The sequence below is a fragment of the Tympanuchus pallidicinctus genome, unplaced genomic scaffold (genome assembly GCF_026119805.1).
Source record: "Tympanuchus pallidicinctus isolate F22 unplaced genomic scaffold, pur_lepc_1.0 scaffold2, whole genome shotgun sequence".
In the NCBI taxonomy this organism is placed as follows: Eukaryota; Metazoa; Chordata; class Aves; order Galliformes; family Phasianidae; genus Tympanuchus; species Tympanuchus pallidicinctus.
In genome coordinates, this window is record NW_026294721.1 from 2,047,577 (window position 1) to 2,069,071 (window position 21,495).

The 21,495-nt window shown below is 43.8% G+C and overlaps 1 protein-coding gene across 1 annotated transcript in view; it reads left to right on the plus strand.

The window, feature by feature from the left end:
- The first annotated feature begins 542 nt into the window (after window positions 1–542).
- DDRGK1 (DDRGK domain containing 1) overlaps window positions 543–21,495 on the plus strand; it is a 29,265-nt gene continuing 8,312 nt past the window's right edge. Inside the window, exons 1-5 of the mRNA XM_052681858.1 lie at window positions 543–684; window positions 5,894–6,046; window positions 12,542–12,648; window positions 13,660–13,761; window positions 21,090–21,212. Of these exons, the coding sequence (XP_052537818.1) occupies window positions 597–684; window positions 5,894–6,046; window positions 12,542–12,648; window positions 13,660–13,761; window positions 21,090–21,212 (573 nt within the window). The 5' untranslated portion in view covers window positions 543–596. The remainder of the gene's footprint in view (window positions 685–5,893; window positions 6,047–12,541; window positions 12,649–13,659; window positions 13,762–21,089; window positions 21,213–21,495) is intronic.

Below are 21,495 nucleotides of genomic sequence, written 5' to 3' on the forward strand. Positions count from 1 at the left end.
ATGAGGTCACCCCGCAGCCTTCTCTTCTCCATGCTGAACAAGCCCAGCTCCCTCAACCTGTCTTCATAGGGAGGTGCTTCAGTCCCCTGATCATCTTTGTGGCTCTCCTCTGGTCCCTCTCCAACAGCTCCCTGTCTGATAAGGGGTAGATAGCGATAAGACAAGGGGGGAAGATGTTAAGCTCAAGGAGGGAAGGTTTAGATTGGATATCAGGGGAAAGTTCTTCACAGAGTGGTGAGGTGCTGGAACAGCCGCCATGAGTGACTGTGGGTGCTTCATTCCAGGTCGGATGGAGCCCTAGGCAGCCTGGGCGAGTGCCAGATGTGGAGTTGGTGGCCTCGCCTGTGGCAGAGGGTTGGAACTTCATGACCCTTGGGATCCCTTCCAACCCACGGCACGATTAGGTTGGATCAGAGCAACGATAACCACCCACAGACTCGCCACCGCGCGCCCGCCCTCCGCCTGAAGCGCCTCCACCCCGCGCGGGGCGGAGCGGAGCGGAACGTACCAAGTGCCGCCCCCTCCCTTCCCCTTCTGCCTCCCCCCTCTCCCCGGGCGCTGTGGTTGCGGCGGGGCGGGCCGTGCCGGCGCTCAGGATGGACGCGGTGCTTCTCGCCGTTGTGGCCGCGTTGCTCGCCGTCCTTCTCTTCTTCGCCACCCGCTTCAGCCGCTCGGTTCCGGCAGGTGGGTTGGGGCGGTACGGTCGGATTCGCAGCCCAGAGCTCTGGTTCTCCTCTCCGCTGGGGGCGAGGGAAGGGGGGCATCTCCATGGTAACACTGTGTGTATGGGGGGGGGGGGGGTGTGGGGTGAGGCCTCGCCTCGGGCCTTCCCTGCAATAGGCACGGTTCACCCGTTCCTCTCCCGGCCATCCCAGCGCTGAGCACGCAGCTCCGTTTGGGGATGGGATGATGCAGCATTTCCACCTCTGCGTGGCTGGAGATCCCCGCAGTACAACTCCCCTCCTTCCCCCCCCCCGCTTCTCCCCCCTTCTATAGAACTTCCTGGGCTCCGCTTTGTGCCCGCTGGGAACCACTGAAAACAGCCTGGACTCTTCTGCTTGACACCCACTCTTTTAATATTGATAAGCACTGATCAGATCCCTCGCAGCCTTCTCTTCTCCAGGTGAATACCCCCAGGGCTCCCAGCCTTTTCTCATCCAGCTGCCCATTGCCATAGTTGGCACTCTGCTGGGCTCTCTCCAGCAGTTTCCTGCCTGCCTGGAACTGGGGAGCTCAGCACTGGGAGTTGGTTTTGGTATTGGTTGTTTCTCTTTCTGCTGTGGGGAGTCAGGTAGCTTTAATCGTGTTGCTTTTTTCTTCCGTGGGGAGAAAATACTGTTAGTGCAAGCACAGAGTCATAAAGAGTCCATACTGATCAACTAGAAGCAGAGTCACCAACCAGCAGACCAGGCTGCCCAGAGCCACATCCAGCCTGGCCTTGGATGCCTCCAGGGATGGGGCATCCACAGCCTCCTTGGGCAACCTGTTCCAGTGCTTCACCACCCTCTGTGAAAAACTTCCTCCTAATATCCAACCTAAACCTCCCCTGTCTCAGTTTAAAACCATTCCCCCACTATCCACCCTCATAAACAGGCGTTCCCCCTCCTGTTTGTATGTTCCCTTCAAGTACTGGAAGGTCACAATGAGGTCTCCCCAGAGCCTTCTCCAAGCTAAACAAGCCCAGTTTCCTCAACCTTTCTTCATAGGAGTGGTGGTCATCCCTCTGATCATCTTTATTCCTTGTTGCTCAGAGCTAATTTGGGAAAATTGTGTGATTCCTGCCCCATGAAATGAAACTGCTGGAGATGAATTATTTCCTGAGCTTGACTTGTGTTATAACTTGCACAAATCATAAGCTGTGAGGTTGGGGAGGATTTCTCTTTCTCTCCCTCTCAAGCTTATAAAATCCTAACTAAATTGAAGCCCGAACTGTTGTTTTAAATTATCTGACTCCTCAGGAAGCTTCCTTGCTATTTTTGAGCAGTCTGGTTACAATTAGTTTATATTGAGAATAATGTAATTGTTTTGAAGTTGCTTCTTCAGCGTCATCTCTGTGACATAATTGGTCTTGCCCTATTTTACTCTCTGCTTGAAGAAAATTGACAGCCTGTTTTCTATCAGTAAAAACTCCTCTATGGCATTTCAGTGTGTGGGGATGACTTCATTCTCCTTGCACAACAAATTATTTTTCACAACCGCTGAGGTTAAATGTATTTGGATTTCTGCAAGATTAAGTCTTCAAGGGGAATTAGTTTTCCTTTGTCTTAGATAGGAAAGGAAGCTGCTGCGGTCCTGCTACTAAATGTATCCTATTGCATGGAAAGAACTTGAAACAAGGGAAACTTGACCTTAGGGACCTCCCTTCTTAGACTGTGACTTGAGGAATGAGGACTCTTTATGCTCTCACTTGCGGAATTACCCTTTAACATCTTCAAAAATAGGCTGCTCATCATTTCAGGGGCCGGCCATCAGGTAACTGCTGTGACTTTGTATTTCCAGAGAAAGGTCACTTCAGGCAGCAAGGTTCCAGCAAGCTCATGCCTGAGCTTGTTCTGCTGAGGGTAGAAAAAAGGCAGCGTTGCTGAGTTTGACACACGTGTAGCTTAAATGTTTGGAAACGGGCTCTGGTGAGATAAGCAAAAGTGCTTCTTCAGGAACACCGAGTAAAATTCCACCTGTTGCATTTTGAGTCACTTTCTCATTGAATTTCACAGGATGGGTTTGCAGGAAGGTGAAGGATGCTGTAAATGCTGAGGAAAGCATAGCTGGTGCTTAAGGGTGCAGCAGGTGGAGCTCTGCTCTCCCTGCTGTCTTGAAGACTGCCTCGAAACTTAGCCAGCCCAGGTGTTACACTGATGGACGTGCTTATCTGATAGAACTGAAGGTAACGTGCTGTGATAGGCAAAAGATTGCTTATCAGGGAAAAATGTATTTGCTCTGAGCAAGTGGAAGTTTGCATAGTTTCAGAAAGGAGCAGGTTTCTACATGGAGGTTGTAAAATCAGGTCCTAGAAAGCCAAGATGCCGAAAGATTTCACAGTATTCATTGTAGTGATATGACAGTGGTGCTTCACATCCAGATTAGGAAAGAGAGCAGAACTCAGAGAACAGAGCTGTTTCTCTAAGAGCTCTGATTAAGTGCAGACTCGCAGCAACTGTGTGAAATAATGTTACTGCCTCTGCACTGTGCTGATGTCTCTGAAAATGCAGAGCTCTCAGTGTGGCAGCAAACCTGTTCACTGAAATGAGGTTTTTGTTCCTGTTTTTTGGCTCCTTGGCCTTTTGGAAAGCTGAGAGCAGAGATCTTAAAGCTTAGAATAAAAAGCTAACCAAGCTTTGAAGCTGCATCCGTTTTCCAGACGTCTCTTTAAGTTTTTGTTTGTGTTGCCTGTTAATTGAAGGCTTTATCTAATTAATTTCTTCTGCCCTGCTACTCTGCAAACCGCCAAGCAACTCCCGGATCAATTTGTCTGACCTATATAATGTTGGTCATTGAATTTCACTTGGATGGCTCTGTATCAAGCCTAATTAGTTCTTGTGTGACTAATCTATGCATGAACTGGCTAGCCTGGGGTGCCGCTCAGTCTGAGACCTCTGCAGCTACAGGAAAATGAACTGAGATATATCCAGATAATCACAGCAGCTGAACCACACCCTGTGCTGCAGAAGGGGGGTGAAAAACACCAGGGCCTGACCTGACAGAAAATCATGCCTGACCCCAAATCTGACAGTCAATCCGGTTCTGAGAATATGAGTAAGGTGGTTTTTAAGTCTATTCTCTGTGCTGTTTGCAACCACCAGTCATACCTCTGCTCAGTCTGTTATTTCCAGAGCAGGAGGGAGTGAAAAGAGAAGGAGAGCACATTAAATTCCTAGAAATTGGAAGGAGCAGGTGAGTCCTGAGCTGCACAGACACATCTTTGACCCCAGACAAACTGCAGGTATAGGCACGTTGCATGTAGATGAGGTGATTCTTTTCTCCTCCCTCTCATGAGGGATGGATGGATATGCAAGGAATAAACATCATGTTTCCTGGATGATTTCCAGCTGAATGCTTTGCAAAGCTAAGCTGAGGGCAGTGGGAAAGAAAGAGATACAGTAAAGTGTATCTTTTTCTGCTAAATTACAACCTATTATGTCTAGGTGTCTTCTGTTAATTGTCTGAATACTTTGGAGATCTGAAAAGATAAGTACTGTCCAACAGCTGCCTCATGGATTTGACTATTGCATAGGTCAGATTCTGTTGTTTCACTATTTTCTGAGCCCCATTAAAAGTAGTCAGCTTTGAGATATTGCCGTGTCACTCGGAGAGAATTAATCTGAGGAAACAGGATAGCTTCATTCACATATGCTTCTCTGTGAAGGGTTAAAAATGTCAGCTTGAAATGAATACGTGGCTCATAAATAGATTCCTCTTTCATAAAATGCAAAGCAGTCTCTGTTTCACAGGACGATAGAAACCAAAACCAAGCCTCAGAATGAATGGACGTTAGAGCTTCACAGGTGATTTGCTGTGCAGAACCACCTTTGGAAAATACTGAGGTAGACACATCGAAGCTTTCAGCTGGAGGGATGCCAAGGTTTGAATTGCAGGGTGTCTCAATAATTTATGGAGAGGAATATTGCATCTGTATAAAAAGTCTTTTTGCAGACTAAGAATATTTCTGGCACTCAGTAACGTTCTCAGTAAGTGAACTGCTATTGTGCAGTACAATGCTTCCTTCTCTGCTGAATAGCCTTCAGAATAAGCATCATCACACTACAAATAAGCCCGGGCAAGTCCTGAAGCAGTTATCTGATTGCTAGAGCCTGTGTGCTGTCATTTATTACAGCTCTGGTTTGGTCCCCAGACAGAAAGAGTGGATGAGAACAGGAGGGTGACAGCAGTGACTCAATTCAAAATGTCACAGCGTGTGTTTGTGCTCAGAGCTTCCTGGGGGTCTGCTAACAGCATTGTTGCAGCAGGCCTGAACTGCAAATAGCTTTGCTGGCCCAATACTTCCCCTGCTCGCTCTGAGCTCGGTGCTGCTGCAGCTATGTTGTTATTAGCACTGAAGTTGGCTGCTTTGAAGCTAATTGAAGTATACTGGGATGAGCTGCAAGCACACCTTTGATCGTCATGTAGATGTAGTCATAATGAATGTTATTTTCTGATGACAGATATGCTAATGGTAGTTTTATTTAGGAAGGCATTGTTTGGATCAGAGGCTGCTAGAGATTTGGCAGAGCGTAGAGAGCACTTTATGCTCCTGCTGGGACACCACATAATCCAGCAAAGCCCAAAAATGTGTCCTCGGTTTAAATAAACGAGGAGTTCTGTGGTTTTCAGAGACATTTTGAATACTGAGCTGTATGAGGGTCAGAGTGTTTAATACTTTGCAGGATTGAGCAAGTAACAACATGCACAAATACGAGCTTCTCTTATCAACAGAATGTGCAGTTATCAAAGGAATATGCAAAGCAGCTATCGAGGATAATCTGGGATTATCATCACTGTTCTGGCATGGCTGCTGTAGTTGGTAACACTGGGATCATGGAGATCTCGAGGAGAAACTGGAGGGAGGGGGTTCTGAGAGAACTTCTGAACCAAGCCCACAGTCCATTGCTTCCTCCTGTACCATCTTTCAACTGTTCCTGTTATATTGCTCCAGTCTTAATTAGCAGCAAGTATATGCAGGGAGTGACAAGTATATTGGCGATGAGTGACCTTTGAAGATGTAGGCAGACTTCTGCTCTCCTTCTGTATGCAGATTTATTGGCAGACCTGTAATCTGAATCAATGTGGTGGAACAGAGACAGCGCTGTATGTATCATGTCGTTAGTACTGTGCTTCTGGTTGCAAAAACTGACTGGCAAGGATAACAGCTCTCATTGGTTTTATTTCTCTTCTGCAGCTGATGAGGAGCACCAGCAAGATGTGGCTGCAGGGGTCAGACCTCAGCCCTATGCTGAAGAGCGGGGCGATGGGATGCCGAGGCGCCGGAGGAACCTGGGGAACCGGATGATGGCCCAGAGGAGAGCACAGCAGGCAGAGGAATGGGTGGAAGGTAATGCTTGGTGCGGTTCAGCTTCCAGGCGTTAAACTGGGCCTCAGCAGCAGATGCTGGGGTACAATTGGCTCCTGAAGAAAAGTGTTCATTTTAATAGATTGGGAACCATATGCAGCTTGACCCTGTTCTGTTTGTCTTTACAGCTTCTCTTCTTGCTTCACAGAAGCTGCCTTTTGTATTTCCTCTTAGACATGCAGGTGAAATTGAGGTAAATAGAATCATCACCTTGCTCTACAAGCAATGGTGGGAAGCATTAATTCCCTAATGTAACCTTTGCAAAATCTGGAGTTTACTTTCTGAGAAACCATCTGATTGATGATCAGGATCAAGCCCAATTAGCTGAGATCGCTGCTGACTGCAGCATTTCTTCTGCCTGCCAGCAGATTGTTGGCAACGAGTCCATTGGTCCTGTGCAGGATCTGCAGTTAACAGCTACACTTCTTTAGTGTGGTTATAGGCAAGAAAATGGTGATAAATAACACTTTTCTATACCACACACATCCCACTCACTCTTCTGGTGAAACTTCACACATCTGTTACTCCACAAAGATGGTATCACCATGATTCTAACTGAGTTCCTTTTGCTCTCAGATAGTAGGTTAAATTTTGAAGGTTTCTACTCAGGTATTAATAGAAGTGGGCCTTGCTTCACTTGAGTTTGCAGAGGGGATCCAGGTAATGGTTTTGGCCTAGACTAGCGAGAAGTGGTGAGCACTCATCTGAGCGATGCCATAATTGGGGGATAATTGCACTTTCTCTTGGCTTTCTTGTCATGCAGTTTGTAGGAAGCATTTTCCACTTATGTTGGCAGGTAAACATGCTCTCCAAGTTAATTATGTCTAACAGTTGTGCAAATGGAAAACTGACAGGCCTGAACTCTTCAACTTTGGTTCTTTCTTTCCATATGATAACATCCTGCAAAGAAAATGAAATCAAAAAAGCTTTTTCCTTAAACTCCAGACATCAAAAGTTTTTCATGCCGAAGGCTGAAAGTGGGCTGTCAAAGCAAATGACTTCTCTTATTTTGTCACTGTGAGGCTGTGTCATTGGGCTTTATAAATAATTCTTTTGCAGCCTTCTGTATATCAGATGCAAGCGTTGCAGCTCTTGCATGAGGCTTTCTTTGAAATGACATTTCTTCTATTTTTTAATCTTTTTCATATTGAAACAACTTCTTGCTCTTTTCTTCTGTTTTGTACTTCCACATATTTTTGGTTTGTCTCCCATTCATATGCTGGGATGGCTTTTCCAAGTGCCTGAGCACTGCTATGCAGCAGTAACACAGCCTTTGGAGACTGCATGTAGGCATTGATAGTATAGCTGTGGAATGAAGCATCTGTCCCTAGTTTCCCCCCTAGTTGCTTCTTCCCTTGAAGAAGGCTGAATGGCATGTTTTGAAGCCCACTCTGTGGCCACGTGGCATAATCCTGGAATATCCTCTAGGATTTGTCTCCTCTGGGCAGAGGCTGTTTTAGCTGTGTCATTGCTGCCTCCCTTTAACCTATTGAAATAGCAGGTTGTCCCAACAACCACAGCTCAGTTCTGTGTTACAAAAGTGAGTTGACTCGCATGAGAAAAGTGCCCAGAATGCATGCAGGGCTGTGCAGTGCAGGACCAGTTGGGGCACTCATGGCTGAAGAGTGAAGTTATTTGCTGGTGTAGAGAGACATACTGAGAACAAGCCAGTCTAGTTTCTTCCGTCTTGACTTGTGAGTGTTCTTGTTGCTTTAGAAGGCTTCTAGACATCTAAGCTGAAGAGGATTTTTTTCACTGCCAGTGTTACTGCCACAGACATAGAAATGGTGTCAGGTAGGAGCTGCTGTTAGCACTGCAGTACTCTGCCTGTCAGGAGCCAGTTCTGCTGATGTTAAGAAATGGGCTCAGTGCAACCCTTGCAGGCTTTGGAGTTGTGGTTAGCATGAAGGTTTTCTGTTTTCCATCTAACCTGAGCTTCAAGGGTAAAATTGTAGCCCACGGTTTGTGCTGCCTGTGCTGAGCTGTCATATTGTGCCAGTATCAAAATCTCTTACAGAGTAATGGGGGGGGAAAGGGGGAAGGCAAAAACTGTGGCATTAGGATCAGAACCTCGGTAGCCTTTAATTATCCTTTCTGTAGTTGTTAGGCTTAGCTTTATTTCCTTGCATGTCCAGGTAGGGAGGAGTCATTTAATACAGACAGGGATAGTAACTGAATATTCAAATCTCCAACCATTGCAAGTGGATCTAAGTCAGACTAATTTCTTCCTCTAGCTTGGGTGGGGTAAGGCACCTAAATTACTAAATTACTTGCAGGTTGGTACAGACAGAAAGCAAAGAGGAAAGCAATAAATGCCTTGACTTTCCTACCAGAATTGCAGCCCACGCTGTGTATGTAGGTCCCTTATTCATGGGTTCCATGTGGGCTGCACTGCACTGTGGGGACAGAGCTGTTAGCCAGCTGCCTACGCTGGCTGGGTTTGGCTGAGTAATGATTCTCAGTGGTTAGTGGAATACTCAAAGGAGGTCATCTCCTTTGAGAAAGTCAACATCTATAATATTTTCTGATGACCAAAGATTGCTGGGGAGATGCTTTTCATGAGCTACAAAGTAATTCTCCGAATGACTGAAGCCCCTGAACTGTGTTCTTTCGATGTGACTTAGAAGAGTTTGGCTTGTGTTGCACAACTTCAAACTAGTCATAATGCTGCTGTCTTGCAGCCCACTGCAATGGAAGCAGCTGTCATTCAAACCTGTGTGCCTCAAAGTGTATCTGTACTGCATGCTTGTAGCACAGTGCATGTGCCTTTCCCAATGGAAAATGAGTCTGGAAGGATAGTTCTGTATTTGTGTGGTTAGCTTGCTCCTGATAGCCCAGTTTGATAACAGATTTGATTGCCTCTGTTGCATCTTAATTTAAACTAAACCCAAACAGAAGTGGCTTTGTGGGGCTAGCTATGGCAAAGACAACAATTTACTGCAAGGAATGAATGTGTAGATTTCCAATATTAATAATTGGAGCAGGAGAGGCCAAGCAGTGGAAGGAAAAGGGATGAATCGGAGTCAGGTTGTGGATTGTTTGTGGCATGGAGTAATGAGAATAAGTAGTGTTAATTTCAGATCCCATTTGTTTGTTGTCAGAGGACAATGATGGGGCATCCACAGCTTCTTTGGGCATCTTATTCCTTGCCTTTCTCAGTAGTTAGCCCAATCTTCTTTGCCTTTCTCTCAGTAGTTAGGCCTGTACATCTGAGAACAGATATTGGAATATGCAGTGCAGTGAAAGCTGGGTTAAATGTACTTCTACACAATTGATAATGATAAAGCCAAGAGCTTTTAATAATCCTGTCATAGCCTCTAGCTTGTGAGTTAAAGTATAAGGTAAAGCTAACGGTTACAACATAAATTAAATCATAGATTCCTCTCTTCTTTTGCTTGGCAAGACACTGGGGGGTTAGGATTGCATGTTTTCCTCTACAAGTATTAATCACAACTGAGAAACAAAGCACAAAATAAATAATAAGGTCTATAATAAATTATTGCTTTTTAAATCCAGCATTCAAATCTTACATGGAAAAATCTCCCATGAAAAGGTCTTGCATGAATATCTAGAGGGAGGAATAATATCTAAAATGAATTGCAATCGTTATCTCCACTTAGTGGTGCATAAATGCTGATGTGATCCCATGGTGTTCTTGTGAAACAGTTGGAAATAGAGTAATACTAATGCACGTAATGGGAATAATTTTAGCGCTTAATCAGTAGGAAAATCTTTTTAGTACAGTTAAATTTTGACTACTAATATCCTAACTAGTGAATCAAAAGTGACTTTTGACTTGCTGCTCTTCATATAGAGCCTCAGTGATATCAAAGTATCCACAGTGTTCTTCCTGCCCTTCAGACAAGTGCAGATGGCGTGTAGAAAGAGGTTAGGTGTGTGGTTTCTCAGTTATGCCATATGGCTTGGTTCAAGAGAGAGCTTGAAGTTGTTTGACTTCAGCTCAAAGGGGCTCGTGTCCTTTATTTGCTGTCCTTTTTCTATCTGTAGCATAGACTGATTTTACAGCTGCAGATTAATAAGCATGAGGTCTTATTTGTTTCCTAGAATGGGTACCTATCAGACTTTAAAAGAAAAAAGTCATTATTATGCTGTGTTGCTTATGAATGCCCACACCTTTCCATATGGTGGACTGATTCCTTTCCAGTAGCTGGTGTCATATATTCAGTCTCAATAGCATGCATATGTCTGATGTCTTCAGGATTAATTTTGTTTTGCCTGGCACCTTCCCTTCTTTTTCCTACCCTTTTTTGTAAGGTGTTGTGTAAACAGTAAATCAAGCAGCAGTGTGAGTAGCCATATCTACTGCTAGCACTCTTTCTGGGGGATGGGAATAATCGAATCATAAATGCCTTAGAGTTGGAAGGGACAAACATAAAGACCATCTGGCCCAACCCCCCTGCAGTGACCAGGGACACCCACAGCTCTGTTGGGTGCTCAGAGCCTGACCTTGAAATTAGACCTTGAAATTTCGCTTCCAAAACTAAGGAGGAAGCAAGGCCTTCTAAAATTGATGTCAAAGGTATCCAAAGTCATGATGTGGCACGTTTCAACTCGCTGTTTTTACTTACTCTGTACACTTCTGTGTAAATCCCTGTCCTTACAGAGAGCATCAGTATACTAACGCTTATTTAATGGTATTGGAAGATATTTTTAAAAGGAACTGTTTAAATTTCAAGAGGTTCAAACAACTGCATGGCTGCTAAATGCTGTTTTGCCTCTAAAACACTAAGGGAAAGCTGAGGTTCTCTGAAAGCTGTATTTGTGTCACATCACATTTGAAGCACACCAGCAGTTACAGTGCGTGGTACAGTGGACTGTTGTCAGCTACATATGAGTATGTGAAAAGCACTTTTCATGTGGCTGAAATTATAGCTTCCAGTAGCTTCTTTCTGTTGAAGAAAAGAAAACAATCTGGTTTTGTGCAACATCCTCTCTGCTTTTGGTGCAGCTATTCTTGCACTGTAATAACTGATTGATTCAGCAAACTCTCATACCAAGTGCTCATCCTCTTGTCAGCGTATTCAGGTTTATTTAGCAGATGTTAATTGCACCCAGGTTGAGTGCATTGTTAACATTTAATGCTCTGCTGAATCACGGGTTGCATCTGCATCACTGTCTCTTGGCTTTTGTTAGATGTAACTCCATGCACTAGAAGAAGCTTGGAGGGAAGCAAGACCTAAGGGATCACATCAGATGCTTTAAATTGAAGGAAAGCAGACACTACTGAACATAGGCAGGCTTGATGCAGGACTGGAAAAATGCTTTAAAAGCCTCTGCCTGACCTCTGGCTCAGGTATCTTCAATGTAGATGAAATCCGGGAAGCACTCAGAGCTTCGAACTGAATTGTGTTGGAGGTGGTGTTTTGTGTTTGTGGTGTTTTCCCAGAAATAATTTTCTAGGGGATAATACCAGCATTAGAATCATAGAATGGCCTGGGTGGCAAAGGAGCACAATAATCACCTGGTTCCAACCCCCTGCTATGTGCAGGGTCACCAACCAGCAGACCAGGCTGCCCAGAGCCACATTAGGGACACTCAGATTAGACAGTGTTTCTTTGAGATGGAGGAAGGGCATCAGTGATCAGATACCAGTCTTTCTGAAGCCCAAACTAGCAAGCCTGCCTCATCTCAACTTCCATATCCTGAAAACATCTAAATTGCTTGAGAGCCACCTACACAGATCTCAATTACATTTGGTTCTGTTGATGTGTCTCAGTGGCTTAACCATAGCACCATACTGTGTATTGAAATTAGTGAAACAAAAGTGTTTCAGAGGTAAGTCTGCATGTAAAAGAAGGGTGAGCATTGTTCATCCACGTGCTTCTTAAACAGCACTTCCCTTGGGTTCCTTCACAGCAATAGAAAGGAACCACTTTCTCTGGAGAGAGTTCTCTATGGGAGAATATTCTGCTGCCAGCCCTGCCAAACTAACTTTGGCAACTGCCACACTACAGTCATCTCCACGTGAGGTTTGATGGAGTGAGCTGATGACCTTTGAAGGCCGTGGTCAGTCTGTGTTAAGATTGAGGGCTAAATTTTGTTTAGGAAATGAAGTGGCCAAATACTTGTGAAATATATGAGGGAGGAGGAGGGGAAAGGAAACAGCCATCTTTTAAAAGCTCTTTCATATTCCACATTTACAGAGATCATCTTTATAAACAACCATTTGTCATACAACAGTGAACTATTTACGTATGGTTTTGTTGCAATTAAACCCAGGATTTAAATATCAACTACATTTTCACCTCTGAGTTGAGTTTGTGTTGCCTCATTACTCCTACTTTGGAAGGTTGTTTTTTTTTTTGCCTTTTTCCATCTATCTTGTTTGAAATACATGTGTGCATCCTTTTCGTGTGCTGCTCTTTTCCTAGGAAGTAGTCATGTTTCATGTTTCCTGAATGGACTTTTCACATGCAATTTACAACTTGTTGTTTGCCCTTTAATACAATCTTGCAGAGGAAGATGATGCCGAGGAGGTGCCAGAACTTCAGGTGTCGGGGAAAATTGGAGCAAAAAAGCAGAGGAAATTAGAAGAGAAACAAGCCAGAAAAGCTCAGAGAGAGGTAAGCATTCCTGCCACGCGCAAAGCTCAGAGCAAAACCTGAACAGTGATACTCAGCAAAAACTGGTGGTGACAGAAACCCAGGAGAATTTTGAGGTACCTGAGGTATGCATGCAGTTCCTGCTTTACCACCACCGTGGTGCTTTGTCCTATAGAAAGGATGGCTGGTTAGCAACAAACCTGATGAGTGTTGTATACATTTACCATCCTTTTCTCACTCGCTCCCTTTGAAGCGTTTTATCATTGCTTTCCACAGTCATTCTGTTTAATTAGCTGCTTTTTTTTTGTGGAAAATGTGAGCAAAGTTGAATGATAAGCATCGCTTGGTTGAGCGAGGAATCTTTCTGTTTCATTTTAAAACATGCTGATTTTTATTTTCCCACGTAGACAAATAAATTTTTCGGTTAAGTCGTCTTTGCTGAAACGTTCAAAACCACAAATCCACTAAAGCACAACTTAAGAAACAAAAGGTTTCTAAACAATACACAAAATGTCTTTATTTTTACTGTTCTGGGACAATCTCCCTTCGCTGAGTTTGGTTAGAAATAGTAGGAATTTGTAGATTTGAAGAGACAAGTACAACATTCTCTTTAAGAGATTCTCCCCATGTTAAAATTCATCTATTTGCTTTTAGGGATTTTTTTCTCTTTTTTTTTTCCTTTTTTCCCTTTACCTCAGTAATTATGATATTCCATAATATCACTCTAATTATAAGGTATGTGCACATACAAAGCTTGCCTTGTCTCCTTCTCAATAAGCATTTTCAAGTCAGAAGGGTAATTTTTAAACTTACCACAATGTTAAATATTCTGAACATTGGGGGGGGTGAGGAAAGTTGAATCATACTGACTTGTTGTATTTGGTTATTATTTCTAAACATGCATACAGGAAGATAGTCAGGAACGTCCCCCTTAGTCTTTACAATATGAATGTAAAAGATGTATACTGAGGGAGATTAAAGCCTGTCTTGTGTTTCTTTGGTTGTTTAAAGGTCTTTTTTGTTGTGTTTAAGGCTGAGGAAGCAGAGCGAGAAGAACGGAGAAAACTTGAGTCAAAGAGGGAGGAGGAAAGGAGGAAAGAAGAGGAGAGAATCCGCCTTGAGGAAGAACGGCAGGTGGGATTGGTTGCATTTATAGGTGGAGATTTTGAACTGAGTTTGTCTTGGAGATGGCTTCTCTGATAGCAAAACTCTTTGGTATTCAATGCTATTACATCTTTTGTTTTGTTGCTCCATTTTTATATGAATTACAGTGATACTTGGTGATTTCAACTGCAAGACCCAGTTTTGTTTCCCCAAGTGCTTGGCGGAAGTGAAAGCTCTTCCTCCAAACAGCAGCACACATCTTAGCAGCAAGGACCAACCCACAATCGAGGCCAGGGCTAAATGAAACCTCTCCTGCAGTGGATCCAGTAGCCTTCTATTCCATAGTGACAGATTGTTTGGTCAGTTTATGTTGACAAACATAGCTTTTAAAATTGGCCCTTAGTCTGATGGAGTCTATTTCAATGCACGTTTATGAAGGAGTTGTATTCAGCTGCAGGAGAAGTTGGCTTGATGTCTGATAAAAGTTTAGTTCTCAGAACCATAGAATGGCATAGGTTAGAAGGGATCTCTGGAGGTTGCTCAGAACCTTGTCCAGATAAGCTTTTGGTGTCTCTAGGGGTAGCAAATGTCTCAGTCATGCTGAGCCCCAGTTCCAATAGTTGATCATTTTTCATGTTGCAACTTGTCTTTTGCTGATGCTCGTTAGATCTGCCTGCCTGACAGCTGTAACCAGCAGGGCAGAAAGCGAAAGGCATTATCAACCACTTCTGCAACTGTCATGTAAAATTATACTGTTTAGTTCTAATTACACAAATTTACATGTGCTTTATAATTAAAGATTTTCAACCTGTATATATGCAGGTGCACGTTAGGAGTGACCCAGAAAAACAGATCCTGTGCAACTGAAGTGTCTTTGTGGAAAAACCTTTCATCAGTGGGGGTGGCAAACTGATTTCAGAGCTGCTTTGTGTGTTCCAGGAGTCAGTGCTGCTGGCTAAGAACTGGAGCTTTCGTGCTCTTTGGTGCTTGTGTAAGTTGTGTGGTAGCTTTGCAGCGTGCTTTGGGAGGCAAGGAGCAAGGTGTTCTGTGCAATCCTGCGTTGAGTAATTGCAGTCCCAGGGGAGCGTAGCCCCCAGCGTTCAGCATGAATTTTCCATGATGCTTAAATGTGCAAATCTGTGCTTTGTGGTGAGCAGATTTATTTTAATTCATTGTAAGCACAGATTGTGCAAGTGAGGTGTTCTGCTGATAACGTTTTCAAAGAAGAAAAGACATTTTTTCCCTTCTTCTGTTGAGGGTATGAAGTCTAATTTTGGCTAGTCAGAGCTGTTTCACAACAGCAAAACTGTCAGACCTGGCTTCCTATGGATTTCTGTTTAATACTTTCCCCCTGCCCTTGCACTTCAATAGCACCATCTTCTGCCTTGCAGTTCGCTCCCCTCCTTAGCATTTCTCATTTCTCTCCTTATACTTCCAGCTCAGAAAGAGGCCAGATGAACTCTGGCTGCCTTTATAGCACCCATCTGTTGTCCTTCCTGCTTACTGGGGGACTTTTCCACCCTTCAGGTCAAAGGGAGAATACAGATGGCATGTTTTCTTCTAGTGGTGTATTCTTTTAATAAGTGTATTGTCGTCCTTCTTGAGATTTTAGAAATTTAATATCTCTGAAACCCTGAAGAGTTGGTTGAAATGAACTAGAACAGTCCAATGCTCTGAGGGAGATTAGGAGGGCACCCTGGCTGGATGCTAGCATTGCTTTGGTGTCAGTTCCTTTGGACAAGGCTAAGAACAGTTCAGTTCCAGAGTGGCAGTCCATAAGACAGGTGGATTGCTAATCACACAGTAGCTGAGCTGGGCCAGCTTGCTCAAAGTGAGCTATAATCCAGGACAAAGTTGTTGTCCTGTTGGTTACCTCCAAGTTTGTCCTGGGGCTTAGCAGTACAGCTGGCTAATCAGGATCACCTGGACACAGTTGAAGAGCTGGGTAGCAAATAAGGGTGTAATTCCACCCAGACTGAGATCTCTTCATGAAGAAAGTGCTTATTAACATAGTTAACTTTTTTTTTAATCATCACCTCCTTTTCAATTTAAAGCTGAATAATTTATTTTGGTTGAATGAGGGGAATCTCATTTGGTTTCATTTTGATCTTCGGTATACCTAATAAAGACTGTACTACAATGATTTCACCTTCATTTTGCAAGGCCAAATGAAAATGAGGAATGTGAATTAAGGCTTTGATTTACCTCAATTTTGTGCCTGGTATTCCAAAGGACAGCTAGAAGCTCGAATATTACTCAGATGCATAAATCTATCTTGCTATTCATATTTGCTTTAGTCATGCCTGTGCAATAGTAGGGGAAATTTCAGTTGCATGTTTTTTGGTTTTTTTTCCCCTGCTCCCTCTTCTAAGAAGTGCTCCCACAATTGTGCTGACTTCCATGAATGCTGAGACTGGCTCTGTGTCAAGGAGAGCTGCTTTGCAGCCTTTCTACAACTGAGGTCTATTCAGCAGCTCTGGATGATTCCTGCTCTGTTAAATGCTGTCTGAAAGTCCCTCAAATAATGGGGGAAGCCAAACAGAAGAAGATACAAAATTGTGTTGTGGATCCTGTAGAAATCATAGAATGGCCTGGGTTGAAAAGGACCATGATGATCATCTGGTTTCAACTCCCCTGCTGTGTGCAGGGTCACCAACCAGCAGCCCAGGCTGCCCAGAGCCACATCCAGCCTGGCCTTGAATGCCTGCAGGGATGGGGCATCCACAGCCTCCTTGGGCAACCTGGTCCTGATCTTTGATAAGTCACTGGAGTTGCCAAGCCTTTCACACGCATCCCCTGCAAGCAGTTTGAGAAAGGGAGACTAGTGGAAATAATGAATTCTTGAGTCACATGAAAGCCCTCTTTCTTCTATAGGCAAAGATAGCTCTCTGCAGTTATTTTTGGGCAGCTCTATACTGTGATGCAGTATAAGTAGGAACTCTCCCTTCCAAGGGGACTGCAGGGGCTAAGATCTTGTGTATTCGTGAAGAAAAACACCCCCCTGGTTCTGTCTAAACATATTTGTATGCACGAATAAATAAAATGTGGTTGCCCCTTGGCTCCTATGTTGCAAACCAAATAATACATATTTTTAAATTCAAGTTTCCTTTCCAGTGTTCAGATGACCTGATTGGCTACACATGTGAGGAAGCTCCTTTATAACTGGCATTTGCTTCAGCTCTGCTTTACCCTGGGGATTTCCCTTTCACTCTTGGAGTTTTTTAGTGGTGAGATGGTTTACCAACTGACACCTTATCAATGAGAGCGAACTTCCTCTGATGTTGCAAAACAGTGTCTTCATCAAAAAGTCTTGCAGGTTGCTAGCCAGAAAGTTGTGTTGTTTTTTTTTTTCTTCACCCTGCACAGGGATTTTTGTAGATTTTAGTTCCTTAGCCTACCTCTGCTGTGCTAAGGAAACTGCATATGGTTTATGCAGATGCAGGGCTCACAGTGATTCTATCTCTTTTCTACACTAAAATGCAGTGTTGATCAGGGTGTGTTGCCTGCAAATCCACTGCAGAGTGAGCAGCTCTTGAAGCAGAGTTTGTAGTAGAGAAACTACTGATCTTCAACTGAGCGAGCTTTCAGTGGTTGTGAAATAAAAAGCCACAGTGGGAGTGAGGGCTGGCATTTGTTCACTGCTGTATTAGAACAAAGTTTGTATTGCTCAAGGACAGCTGTGCCCAAAGTTTCCAAAGTCAGGAAATGTCAATTAGGCTTTCAGCTTTGCATTTCAATACCTGAGTAAGAGTGGTCTGGATCTTTAAAACTTCAGGAGTGGAGGAGTGGCTCGCGGTCCCCAGGGTGTTATTGAAGTTGTTGTAAGCTGAGACCCTAAAGTTTCGGTTATTTGCTATTTAACTGTGGAATACATGCTTTCCCAAAAGTTAATTTTAAGAAAGTACAGGTTGAAAAGGTTGCAGAAGACTCATCCTACTCAGATCTTGGTGAGATGAGAACTGGTAGGAGACACTGCGTCTTCCTAAAGGTTTTATTTCTGTCTGAACAGTGATGGGGAAGGAATGTCTACTCTAATTCAGAATAGAATCATAGAATGGCCTGGCTTGAAAAGGACCACAGTGCTCATCTAGTTTCAACCCCCCTGCTATGTGCAGGGTCGTCAGCCACCAGACCAGGCTGCCCAGAACCACATCCAGCCTAGATTCAGTCTACTCTGTCATATCAGTTATTTGTGAAGTCCCTCATTGGTTCCTGCAGATGCTGTACTAACAGCACAAAAGCTGGATGTGATATCATAGAGTGGTTATGAGGAGGATTTCTTTGCTCTGTGAACCTCAAAGTGTTTGGCATAGGAACTGCCATGCTTTTCCTGCAAGCTGCAGGCAAGGAATGACTGCAAGCAGGTGGTGGTTGTAGAGAGCCTGGTCTTTGCTCTCCTTTCCTCTTACAATGAGATCTCTTCCACTGCACAGTGCAATAAGCTGCCTATAAATGATTTGTTTGTCAGCAAGTCGGTCCTTTATCTGATTTGGAGGAGAGATGGCAGAGCACACAACTAGCAGTTTGCTCTCTGGGAAAGCTGCTTAGGCAAAGCTCTCACAAGAGCTGCTTAGGGTATAGGCCAATACCACTCAGTGTCAGTGTCACCTTAAATGGGTTACTGCACGGAAAGCTAGGAACAGTAGCTTGCTGTCTCCTGGCTAAATGGTGCTGTAAGGGTCCTCACCCTTTGTTAAAAATGGTGATGCATGGTAAACCTTCAAAGGCTGTAATCTCTCAGTTACTCAGCAGCATCTCAGGGCTCCAGAAGGCTCTGTGGTCCCAATAGTCAGGGTCTGCTTCCAGCTATAAATCTGAGAGGGTTTTCAGGTCCCTCTGGGTTTGAGCTGATGGAAGATTGGGATTTTGTGCCATTGATGGAGGAAATAATCATTGCATTCAAGATAAGCAATGAGCAGTGGGAAGGTAAGTTCATAGATAGGGCCTGGGTTGAAAAGGACCACAATGATCATCTAGTTTCAACCCTCCAGACCAGGCTGCCCAGATCCACATTCCTCAAGCGTGGTACAGAAAGCTGTTAGAAAACAAATCTATGCTGTAACAAGCCCCTGGTTTTAGTAAGGTTGAAGTGGGTGAGGAGAGCAGGGACCCCATTGCAGAGTTTAGGGGAAAAAAAAAAAAAGCAGTTGAAGGTGAACATCAGCAGTTACCAAATTTCCATAGAGCTGGGATTTCCCCACCACCACACCCATTGCTGAAGGGAGGTGGCCCAACTATTCTCTCTCCTCCAAGCAGACATGCATTACCACTTAAATCCACAGCGTTTAATGGGAAATTAGAATGGGGATAAGCAAAAAAACCCTCCTGACTGATAAAAATACAGGCTTTATAAAAGTCATGTTTGAGCTTTGTGCCCTCTGTGTGACTCGTAGGCAGTGAGTATTGGGCTTTGTTTAATTAGTAGTCCCTGGGGTGCTGAGAGTGTTTCCATGTGTGGGTTATGCATAACCCACAAGCTGTTTTTCATGGGAACCTGGCTATGTCTGACTCTGCACCTTCCACGCAGCTGCTGCATGACTTGGGCATGTGAAAGAGTGCTGGTGTGGTGGTGGAACACCAGCTGAAAATGAGTGCTAACAAACAACATGACTTCAGCAGGACTCCCCCCTGCCCTACTCCTACTGCTGTTGCTGGTTCCTTTTACTCTGAATCACTTTGCAGCTGCTTCTTTTTCTGCAGCTTAAATTGTGGTTGAGTTTAGGTGGGGGAAGCAAGGAGTGGCTGCCTTTTTTTTTTTTTTTTCTTCTGGGTGATGGAAAAAGCTTCTGGAAATGCTTAGCTAAGTGCCCTACTCTTGCATTTCCAGGATGAAGATTAAATTTGATGTACTTTCAAGCAAAGACCAGTTGAACACTTCTGAATGATCTATGGTTGTGTTGTTCTTGGCACATGTAACACAAGGACAGAAATTATTGCTGAGCTTTTATTAATAATCGTTATGGTGATGAATGACCTAGAAAATGGTCTCATTTTGTCTCAAGTGCTTCCTCAGATCTGCAGGATTTCTTCGTGAGATAATGGTTAAAAATGGCTTTGACTCTTCACATTCACTAAGATCCTTTCAGCTCTGGTTTTCTCATCCTTGAATGTCACTGTGGAAAATGCTTCCTCCTCAGGACTTGCTCAGGGTTTGGCTGAACGCAATTAAGGCTGAATAGACTTTTTCAGTGGTTTTAATTAAGGGCAATGCTGCTGCACCTGTTTCTGGCAGCTCAGCACCTCACACGGTGCCTTTACTGAAAACCATTCATATTATACTTAATGACTTGTTCCTGTCTCCCCCTGTTTTAATAGAACAAGTGTTTGCTTTCGAGCTGTTTAAGGAAGCAATTGCCATATTAGTGCTGAAGATGTAGCATGGCAAGCACATAGGAATCAATAGAGTTGTTCTTTAGGAGATCGATTCCCGTGCTAATAGTAAAGGAAAAGGACAGAGGCTGACACTAAAATCTGAAGAACTCGTGTTTCTAAGTACTAATCAATCCTTTGTGCTGTAATAGCAAGCAGAGGTTTGTGCAGTTGGAATCTCATTGTACCAGGTGCTGTGCAAGCATCAGTTTCTCTGCCCCACTGATGTTGCGTTTAGGGTTTTCTGGTTGTTTTTTATTGCTTTGTGGCACATGGTTTTGAAAACCATTTCTTTCAGCACAGGTAACTGATACTGTTCTTGTGCATAACTAAGAGTGGAACTTAGGTTTGACCATTCATCAAAACCTACAAAATGAACTCCTTTCTATGTGATAATGCAACTTCTCTCGCCATAAAGCAGTTGGCACAGTGCTTCACGTTCAGTGTGGACATATTTTGCTGTATGGCACGAGTGATTTACTTGAAGCTCTTGCAGTCCAACTTACTCATGTACGCAGATGGAGACCAGTGTAATTCCAGTTCTCTTTGTATTCATTCCCATTGGACACTGGTGCATGTCAGAGCAGAATTGGGGCTGGATACAGAAATGTGGGTGTTGCATCAAAGTGCAGTTAGGGGCAGGAACTTCCTGTCGCTCGGTCTTCAGAAGAAACACATTCATGCAAATTACAAAAGCAGCTTGCTATATAAGAGTGGTTTTCTCCCCTGTGTCAGACCTGTTAAGAGCCAGCCTAGGTGTCTTGTGCAGGCTTACAACACCGTGTTAGGATGACTGCAATCTTAAGAGTGTCAGAGCAGCTTTTGAAATGAATGATACCATCAAGGGAGAACTCGCATGTGTTTTAGAAGCTTTTTATCTAGTCTGCCACAGCAGGACCAAACTGCAGATAAAGGAAACGCAACTGTACTTAAAACTAAACCCCCTTTGGGGAGGAGCGTGCTGACCACATGTCATCTTTTCTCTCTAGGAAGAGGAGAAAAGGAAGGCAAAGGAAGAAGAGGAGAAGAGAGAGTATGAAGAGTACCTGAAGCTGAAGGAGAGTTTTGTAGTTGAAGAGGAAGGGGTTGAAGAATCAATGACAGAGGAAGAGGTATGTACACTAGTCTGTTATTGTAGCTTTCTTGATCACTGTTAAATTCAGATTGTCCTTACTGCATTCTGTCTCTCGTAAAATGGACTTCAAAATGGGATCCAGACAAATGGTTTTGCTTTGAAGAGATGTGTATGTAGTATGTATTAACTTGGAGTAATTTCCTGGGGAGTCCTACAGTTCCTCATTCCAGACTTTCTCACTTAGTTCAGAGTGCTCAGGCAAGTGCACGACACTGAGAATGAGTTCTGTCTTCCCTTTGTGTAAGGACTGAAATAAAACT